The sequence below is a fragment of the Myotis davidii genome, unplaced genomic scaffold, assembly GCF_000327345.1.
Source record: "Myotis davidii unplaced genomic scaffold, ASM32734v1 scaffold395, whole genome shotgun sequence".
NCBI lineage: Eukaryota > Metazoa > Chordata > Mammalia > Chiroptera > Vespertilionidae > Myotis > Myotis davidii.
The window spans coordinates 4,771,637-4,781,873 of record NW_006287904.1 but is presented as its reverse complement, the minus strand read 5'-3'; the positions used below and the strand labels follow the sequence as shown (position 1 = coordinate 4,781,873).

The 10,237-nt window shown below is 51.0% G+C and overlaps 1 protein-coding gene across 1 annotated transcript in view; it reads right to left on the bottom strand.

Annotated features, from left to right (window-relative positions):
• FYCO1 (FYVE and coiled-coil domain containing 1) overlaps positions 1-10,237 on the bottom strand; it is a 59,965-nt gene that overhangs the window by 40,839 nt on the left and 8,889 nt on the right. Inside the window, exons 2-5 of the mRNA XM_015561284.1 lie at positions 8,190-8,325; positions 6,802-6,912; positions 4,787-4,920; positions 1,277-1,383 (exon numbers count right to left, since the gene is read on the bottom strand). Of these exons, the coding sequence (XP_015416770.1) occupies positions 1,277-1,383; positions 4,787-4,920; positions 6,802-6,912; positions 8,190-8,244 (407 nt within the window). The 5' untranslated portion in view covers positions 8,245-8,325. The remainder of the gene's footprint in view (positions 1-1,276; positions 1,384-4,786; positions 4,921-6,801; positions 6,913-8,189; positions 8,326-10,237) is intronic.

The window sequence follows — 10,237 nt, the reverse complement described above, 5'->3', positions numbered from 1 at the left end:
GGATTGAGTGCTCTCAGCATGGCGCTGCCCCCTCCAATTCTAACACAGGCTACTAAAGTGAACAGACAGACAGACAGACAGACACACGCCCCCCCACCCCATGGGATTTTCACTGCAGCTCCTAACTCCCCTATAAGCCTGCTCTTCACAGAAATTCCTGAGATGAACTAGATACTTGTACACTTATTATTTCTGTTAGATCTATTTCTCAAAAAGGATATGAGAAACCTTAAATCTCAATTACTTGCCCAGAAAGGGTAGTTGTAGGGGACAGAACACCCTTTTTGTCTCATCTGCGATTCCTCCTGGAGAATTCATTACAGGACTTTGACCTCACCGCTAATTTCTGTCCTGACACCAATTTAAAAGACAAAGAACAAAAGATCTGCACTGTGAGGTGTCCGCTGTTCACTTCCTGGAGCAGGAAGAATTTAAAAGGACACACTGCTGAGTTTAAAGAGCTACTTGGCTGATGCCCATGAACTTGGCTTCCTAAACACTGGAAGCCAAGCTGTTCTCACCAAAGACTAGAACTAAACAGCCTGCAAATCCAATGTGTGAAGATTCTCTCACCTCACATGCATTCACAAAGCCCCTCACGTGTCACTGTGTGAGAAATACACCTTTAAGCAAATCCATCTTAAAGGTGACAAAATGAAACAAAGCATGTTCCCCCAACAGTCCTATTTTTTTTTTTATTCAGCGATGATTTCTTTGATTACCTGGAGGCACGCTCCCTAGGGAGAGGGAGGCAGAGCTGGAAGAGGGGTCCTGGTCTGACACACTCACTCCACTTGCTTAACACACTCAACCCCTCCCCCACCCCAGGGGTCATCACTAGTGGCACAAAGGTTCCCACACCGGTGCCCATCATGACCTCCAGGGTGCCCAGACATGCCTGGCAGGTGGTTACCTCAGTGAGGCCCAGGCTCAGTGGGGCTCAAAACCCCACAGGTGATTCTGCAGACAGGCCAGGAAGACCAGTGGGGTGTGTCCACTCATTAGTGCCTGCCAAGGCCATGCCACCCCCAGGGAAAACTGCTTGTCAATCTGCACCCACGCTCCTGCTCTAGGACTCAGACTCAGCACGGGGAGCCTGGGGGCGAGGAGGGGGGGCACTTAGTGCTTTGCCCCCCACGTGAGGATGACAGATGTGGGAGGGCACTGCTTGTGCCACAAGGGCAGACACTGCAGCCGCAGGTGTCATTACATTCACCAGGGCACTTGGGTTCACCTGTGAATGGACCAGGGTCAAGCCAGAGCTGTCGGCATTTACCTGGTCACTTTGGTGTTCATGAAACACTGCTGCAGGGTGTCTGCCAGCCTCTGGTGCACCAATGAGTAGCGGATAAATGCTCTTCCTTTCCCCAGAGATGTTCGGAGCTGGAAAAAGATGACATGCGGATGCAGAACTGTTAGCCTAAGTCATAATGGCGCATGTCTGTGAGCACCCATAGATGGCCTGCATAAAACAGAAATAGCACAGACAACGTCACCCAGTTCTACCCTGTACACCGGCTTCACTCATGTCCCTCAAAGGACACAAACATCTGATAACATCACCCCCCAAGCGAAGCCTGAAGTGGGTCCCTTCTTCTGGGCCTCCCTCCAAGAATAACCTGTGGAATAACCTATAGGCAGGTTCAGAAAGATGTGTTCACAGGCTCCGAACACCTGTGGGTTCTACTCCATCGGAGTCTCTGGGTTTGGAGTCAGAGAAGAACTGTATGATTTAGTTTGGAATACTCAGAATGAAACCTGGAGGCCGAAAACGGACTTCTCACACCAGAAGTGAGCCTGAGCGAGCTGGTCAGCGTGGCTGGTCTGGGCTGTTTGGCGGAAGAGGCCTACCGGGCTTGGCTGGAGCCCTTGTGGAGGGGGAGAGAGGAGGGCAAAGGCAGGCTTGTGTAAGGGGACTTCTAAGAAGTTCTAATGACTGTATAACTGCCTCCTCTGCACCCTCATGAGACCAGCAGTGAAGTGCACGCATCGTCGACACTTTCCTGGTGGGTTTCTTTGCAGCTACACCAACTCACTGCATTTAGTCAGCAGGTGGCGGAGGGGGGCAGGGGTGCGTCTAGGTGGCCCAGCTATGCGGGGGTCATGAAAAAGGAGCACAGTTCTCTTTCAGGGTGGAGGAGTTAGATGGAGGGCCTGGGTACAGGACTGTCTTCGAAACCTCTCCCCACTGTAACAAAACATGGTTTCTAAAGGTTTCTGGAAGCTTGCTATGGAGAGGGAGAGTGCTGGTCAGACTCTGCCAGCTGGGGACACACAGCAGCCAAGATGGACGAGACCTAGGGGACAGCCACAGAAGACACGTGAGACCAGTTGCAAATCAGGATTCATACCACCGATGGTTCGGCTCCGGAAGGCCAGGCACTGTTTAGCTCAGAGCTATCCGACTTCTCACGGTTGACTTAAGGAGATGATACCACAACATGAAGTCGTTTTAAAAAATAAAAAGGTGTGAAACCTCAATAATCACAAAGGCTGTAAGACATTTTTCCATGTCAGCTTTGTGGGTTTGGGGTAAAGTCAGGATGCCTGAAGGGAGGTGGGTGGCCTGTCTACAGTCGGTTGGCCGTGATAGATGCCCAGGGGGAATCTTGATGACATCACTATGTCCAAGCACTTCTGCCACTGATGAGTGAAGTGAGAACAAAGTGTCCAGTGGTGACGGCTAGGGAACTCGGGCAGCGAGAACAGCTGAGCCGGGTGCGGTGAAACGAAGCGTGTTTTTTTCCGTGTCTGTGAGCTCCCAGGGAGCGGCTTGTCTTTAGGAGCAAAACGGCCACTGTCACAGCATTTGGGACATTTACCCTTTTAATGGAAAACACGTGAGTCTTGTTTTTAACCAGGCCCATTAATGGAATGTATTTTATATACAGAAAGGGAGCTATTTATTTTAAGGTCTTTTTAAACATCCGTTAGGGAAGAGAACAGTGGTTCCCTTGTATTACAAATGAAAATACTGCCCAGCCATTTTATTTTCTACGTTTTAAGATCTTGGGTCCGCTCTTATGGCCTAATTCCTGAAATTTATTAGCAATCAATCAGACCATATGCAGTCTATCAGGAAGCGATACAGCAGCAGCGAGGACAGGAAGTCTGCAAGGTACATGAGAGCTGATTCCGCTTTACGCGGGCCACGTGCCAGGAGCCTGACAACCAAGCTGAAGGCAGGTTCTGCTTCTGCCCTTCGTGGGGAGACGCAGAGCCCAGCGTGAGCCCATCCTGAACCTCTAGAAGTGGCGGGTGAAAGCCCTCGACTGCTCTGGTCCACATGGCTGCCTCCGCCCAAAGGGGCCAGAGGGGCCCAGACAATGCTCTTGCCCATGAACTTTTACCTTCTGGCTTATTGGCCGGGATGGCACCTGATTGTTGATTAAAGTCAACCCAAGCCCAGCAGCCCATCCTGCCAGTGACATCCCAAGCTCAGTGGTGCCCAGAGAGCAGAGTCTTCAACAGATGAGAGGACTGCACCCTCTGGGCGGCGGGGCCTATGTCAGTCACCAGAAACCCAACAATGTTTGCGCAAGCAGGGAACGCTCCTGCTTCTAGAAGACAGTTTCCTGGCCTCGAAAGGTTGGACTGCAATTGTGAGTAAAGAATAAGAACCAGCTAAAGAGCAGATGGAGGCGTTTCATAACCCGGGGCCATGAGGACTAAACTAAACGTACTTCCAGACTTGAGCTGCTGGAGGTCAGCGGTCGCAGGCCCAGGTGCTGTGAGGAGCGGGAGATGGAGTGCAAGGGAACTCCTCAGCGTATGGAGAGGAGGGCAACACTGAACACCCCCTCCAGATTTGGGGTGCAGCAAGCATGCTCTACATCACAGACCCCAGTGGCCCACCAGGCAAGATCTCACAAGACCCGTCTGCGCTACACGGACATGAAAGACACTGGCAGAACAAACTCCTCAAGTTGGGATCTTTCATGATCTCAGATGTCAGAGGTGCAGCTGGTGGAAAACGCCCAGCCCTCATGCCAGCGTATCTGTCATTCTCTATAAGAAGAAACCAGCTGGCTCCAGCGCTGGAAAGGAGTTCTCCCGGGAGCACCTGACTCTGCGGTCTCTGCAGGAGGCCAGCCAAGGAGCACGGTGCTGCCTTTAAAGTATCCTTAAACTTACAGACAAGACACTGAAAAGATGAAATGTCCAAATCCTCTAGGCCTCCTGCTCTAAATCCAGGGGGTCACTTGCTCCCTAATATGTAAAGTTCTTACTCTCAGATGGACTAGGCGTATGAGAGAAAAAGAGATTCCTTGGGAGTGGGAGACTCGGGAGAGACAGAGAGATTGTTCTGGAGTTTTGCAAAACAGAGGAGCCACGGCATTCTGCTCTAGGGGCTCAGCACTTAACGTGGGAAGCTGCTTAGCACACCGGCATTTAATGTCTCTTAAGATCCCACATCACTCTCATTTCAAATCTAAGGTTTCTGGAAAACCTGCAGGCAAACAGCCCAGCAAACATGAAGAATTTATCTAAGAAACTGACACTTTCAGCAGGTGCTGTACACCTCCGGGGGCCCATGGGCCGACCACAGTGTGAACAGCCCGCTGTGAGTGTGGGCTGCGGTCTAGTAACAGGCTCGGCTGGGTGAAGGCTCATGTGGGCGGCTTCCCTGCATCAACAGTGGGCACTGAGTGTACCTGGGCTAATGTGTTAACTTCACCACCCGTAACACCACTTCCTCACTTGACTGTCTGCAGCAGAGTTCTCTGTAAAGAGACGCTGAAGACCAGTGACAGGAAGACGTGGGGTCCTTGGCTGCTCTACTTACCTCGGAAATAGACTTGACGAATCGGATCCCATCGTTGGCGCCCTTCACCTTGGCCAGGCAAGCACAGAAGTAATCCCAGTAGTCCTTCTTGTTGCCCAGGAGGAGAGAGGCGGTCCAGACCCACTGCCGTTCATCTCATTAAATGATAACTAACAATAGCTTCTTGGCTGCCTGGCACTGGGCAAGGCCCTTTACGGCATTATTTCTATTTATTATCAAATGAAGGTGCTTTAATCCAATTTACAGATCTGAGGCTGGGAGAGGTTAAATAACTGGTTCGAGGTCATACAACTATTAAGGTTCAGGAATAGAAACCCCTGCCCCCCCCCCCCAATTTATCTCTTCAAGAGATCTCTATGCATAGAGTTGGGTGGGAGACCACCAAAGTCTGCTAATAACAACCTTGATAAAGATATATAACAACTTATGACAAAGGAATACAAGTGAAAAGTCTTAAGGGCAACATGAAGTGTGTTAACTATGTCTCAATTTAGGCAAATGAGTTAGTGCGATTTAACCCGTTACATCAATGTTTTAATACACATACAATAAATTCAAGTAAGTGTCAGCTATGAATCATTTCAAATCCAAAACCAAAACTGGCTACATGACAAAAAATGTCCATAAATATCTTCACAAAGTAAAACAGAGAACAGGTTGAAAGGGCACAGGGCAGGAGTCCTTTAACAGGCTGGGGCACCCCTCCAGCGGGCTCTCATCCTGTATACCTTGGTGGGATGTGACGCTGAAAACTAATGGTGCTCAAAATGTATAGGTGTATCTTCCAATAACACAACACTTTACAGCATTTTTTTTCTGACTATAGAAGACATGCAGATATGTTAGGAAATCTGGATTTTAAAAAATAGAAAAGATGTGCTAGCTGGTTTGGCTCAGTGGATAGAGTGTTGGCCTGCAGACTGAAGGGTCCTGGGTTTGATTCTGGTCAAGGGCACATGCCTGGGTTTGGGCTCGAGCCCTGGTAGGGGGCGTGCAGGAGGCAGCCAATCAATGATTCTCTCTCATCATTGATGTTTCTGTCTCTCTCCCTCTCCCTTTCTCTCTGAAATCAATAAAAATAAAAAATATTTTTTTAAAATAGAAAAGATTATAATGCCTAAGATTAACTTCTGTTAACATATCGGTTCATTTCCTTCCTGTTGAAGTTGATGTACTTTTCTGCATCTGCAGAGTTCCCTGGTCTGTGCACTTGAACCAGCGGACACAAGCATTAGGCTGCAAGTGTGTGAAAGAAAACTCCCTGGGCTGACTCAGAGTGGGGACCAAGCGTCCATTTCCAGCCTGCTCCTGGGTGAGCTGGTGCTGCTGGCCTACGGACCACAATGCTTTGGGCGGGAAGGCTCTACCACAGGCCTCTGGACAACCTTCAGAGGCCCACATGCTCCTGCAAAATGTGACTGGTGTGTGCACATACGCATGTTTGTGTGGGAAGACATTCCACAGCTTTCACCTGATTTTCAAAAGGGGACGTGACTCCCCCAAATTAAGATCCCGGCTCTACAGAAACCTTCTTACCCGCCTTAAGTTGACCTAAGTCTTTAAAGAATGTTCTGGATTCCCAAACCCTCCTAAGGTAGTGGTTCTCAACCTGTGGGTCGCGAACCCTTCGGGGGTCAAACGACCCTTTCACAGGGGTCGCCTAAGACCATCGGAAAACACATATATAATTACATATTTTTTTGTGATTAATCACTATGCTTTAGTTATGTTCAATTTGTAACAATGAAATTGGGGGTCACGACAAGATGAGGAACTGTATTAAAGGGTCGCGACATTAGGAAGGTTGAGAACCACTGTCCTAAGGGGCAACTTGCCGAATCCCCAGAGGATGGCACTTGGAGACCCGAGTCACGATGGGGACTGCTCTGACCTTCGGTCTAACCAGGACGGCCTAATGGCTCCACTGAGCTTCCTGGACCACATCCTTAAAGCTGACAAGTCGCCCATCAGGGAAACAAGACAACAGAGCAGAAATCAACACGTTACAGAGTCACTTACTTGAAGGAGGTACTCAAGTTTGTAAGAAAACTTATGCAAGCTGGTGCTGTCATCGGTGATGGGTTCCCCTCCTTCCTTAAATTCTTTGCTTAGTTCTGTCACAGCATCTTTAAGACAACAAACAGGAACACGTAACCAGGTGGAGGCCAACCTCCAGGAGACAAGCAGGATAACCAGGAAGCACGAGGCGGCAGTGGTCGATGATGGCAAAGCACCTCGCAAACGGGAAGCGCTGTGTCCACCCCCAGGGACGTAAGGCCAAGTCAGAAGGCGCTGAGGTGTCCCGAGAGCCCACAGGCACTTTGCAACAGCTCCCGGGGTGGGCATTTTCCCAGGCCATCCCTGCAGGCCCGCCATGCCGGCCTCATACTGCTTGGTCAACAAATGTTTGCTGTGTGGATGGATCACTGAGCAGTCCCCTAACACTGGCTGCCAGAAAGCCTTATCCTTCGTTCTGGCCATGTTTCTTCACTCTCCCTTCACTATCACCTCACCGCTCAGAACAGGGAAGTCCAGGCTTCAAGAAGACCCAGAATGTGCAAATAGTCATGTGACAATCGCAAGAATGACAACAGTACCTGCTTCTGTTAACGGGGCCCAGCCAGGGGCCAGGCCTTTGCAAGTCTTCCTCCTTTAATGTAGCCGTGTGAGGCAGGAAGTGCCTTACTTCAACAAATCTAAGATGCAATTAATTTTAAGATGATCCCCACATCAGAGCTGTTTAAACATGAAAAAGAGTAAGGACAATGTAGAATTTTACAAACGAGGAGCTGGCAGAGAGGTCAGATGACTGCTGTGCACTGAGCACTTGGGGCGGGGGGCGGGGTGGCAGGGGCCTTCCTGTGCACCCTCAGGCTGAGTTCCTGGGCCTGGCGATGCCTAGGAGCAGCAGGCCCACAACCGGAGCTCGGAGTTCCGGAGTTCGTTCAGGATAGGCTACCTGCCCACTCCCAGCAGGCGAGACAGCAAAACCAGAAAGACTGGTATCTGGTCTTCCTGCTCAGAGAGGAGAATATTCTTTCCCGTCTCCATCAGAGAGAGCCCAGAGCCACGTGCTTCAGCCAGGAAAACAGACAGACAGACACACACACACACACACACACACACACAGAAACCAGACCCGGACCTGGAAAGGAGTATTTGATTTTGTTTACAAAGTGCCCTGACAGTGCCCAGAGAGAAGGGCCGTTGGGGTCTCCCAGCCATACAGGATGGACAGCTGAGCCCCGAATATTTCAATATAATGTGTCCTGAGGGCTCCAATCAACGTCCCCCACACCTCCCCGTGTGAACACAGATGAAAGGGCTGAACTTCAACCGCAAAAGCAAAAGCAGTCACAGCTCCCTCCACACCAAACCCGCATGCCTGACGGCCTGACCGTACCTTGCAAATCACGGATGATCCTCTGGAGCTGGCCATCCGTGCTGGGGGAAGCCATGGCGACTGGCTACAGGCCGCGGTCTCGGCTGTGCCCTCCTGCTTGGGTCCGGTCAGCAGAAGTCAGACTCCATGGTGGCCCCTGCAGGGGGAGGAGGCACCAGTCAGACAAAATGTACAAACAGCAGAGGGATGCTGCTCTGAGCACAAAGTTGCCCCGTCTGGGCATCTTCCTGCAATGGGGAGGGCTTGACCTTTCTGTGTGGGCCTTGCTCTGTGGGCATGCCCTGGTTGGCTTCTGACACACTTATATTCAGACACAACGACCTGTTTGGGGCCTTAAAAAACACACACACACAAAATATAAGACGTAGCCAGTTTGGCTCAGTGGATAGAGCGTCGGCCTGCAGACCAAAGGGTTCCGAGTTCAATTCCGGTCAAGGGCACATGCCTTGGTTGCAGGCGGCTCCTCCCTGGCCTGCCCTAGTCAGTGCTCCTGTGAGAGTCAACCATCGATGTATTTCTCTCACTGCGATGTTTCTCTCTGTCTTTCTCTCTATCTGCCACTCTCCCATTAAAAAAAAAAAAATCAATGGGAAAAAAACAAAAAAACAAACAAAACAAAAAACATCAGCCAAATAGCCTGGCCTAGCCTCTCCTAATCTGCCCTTAGACAGCACGGCTTCACTTTCCACCTTTAAAAATGCCTCCCAGTGGCTCCCTCACACCCCAAAACCAAGGCCAGAACTAGTCCAACCCACCCAGCTCACTGGCCTGCCAGGCCTCTGGTGTCGGCTACCCCTAGACCCCCAGCTCCCAACATCCTCCCCGGCTTGCTTTCTCGGAGGGCGGCTCTGCAACCAGTGGGCTCAGGACACGTACCCTCAGGGCTTCTGAACCAAGGAAGCCTGGCTTGCCTCACAGGGAGAGGTCTGCAGCCCCAGTGCCCAGAGTCCGGCTCTGCCTAGATGGGCAGACACTGCCAGGCCTTTCCCCAGGGGCCTGCGCAGCCCTCAAGGGACACTTCTATTTTAAGCTCAGTTACTGTCCTCTTGCGGCTGGTGAGTCCTGAGTTACCAGCCCTACTGGGCAGCTGCTGAAGTGATTTAAGGACACTATAGTGGCTGAACCCAACAATGATGAGATCTGAGTAGCACTGGAAAGAGGCCTGGGCATGCATTTGGACACTCCTGTGTCCTTCCTTCAGAACCTCTAGCTCTTTCCTTAATGTCCCATGCAAAGGTGGAGTGTTTGCTGGCACAGCAGTTGGCAAGACTAGAGGTGCCCTAGTAGTAGCCACGCTAAACGATGCTGGGCCCTGTCAGGCGCTTTACACACGTGATCATTTTAATTCCCACAACCGGCCGAGCAGGGTAGATAATGCACAACGGAGAAACTGGCATTCAGGGAAGTCATGGAACTTGTCTAAGACCACGGGCCAGCAAGGAGTGGAAATGGGGTTTGAACAACCCTGGTCAGTCTGATTGCAAACTGGACTTTCAGCTGAGCCACTGTCCCTATGGCGAATGACCAACCAGTCCCACTGGCTTCGAGGAACCACCCTGAACTCCAGCCACTTCCCAAATAATGTGCCGCTACCCCGAGTGTTTCTAACGCGTGCTGGCCCTCACTCTCCCGCCATCACCGTCCCCTCATTGCTCCAGGAGTCAAGGCAAGAAGATCCTGGAATAGAAATGATCCCAACCTGCGCTCCTACAAATATTTACGTAAGCATTCCAGCGTCAGCCTGAGTAGGGAGGGCCTGTCACAGGGCGGGTATGCCAGGCCTATTTTTAACTAACAAGCTAGGGCAGCTGTGACTCAGGGAAAACAAGGCCCAGAGAGGGCTTCTCTGGCCTAGGAGGAACGAGACAGGCGCACACTTACACACTCCCAGTAACGCATGACACGGAGTCCCAGAGAGTCGGGGGAAACAGAGAGAACCTGCCAAAGCCCCCCAGCAAGTGCTGGCACCCTGCCCATCGCAGACGCCAAACTGAGGGTGGGAGCGGTTACAAAAGGCCAGACCACCCAGCCCAATCTATAGGTCACCT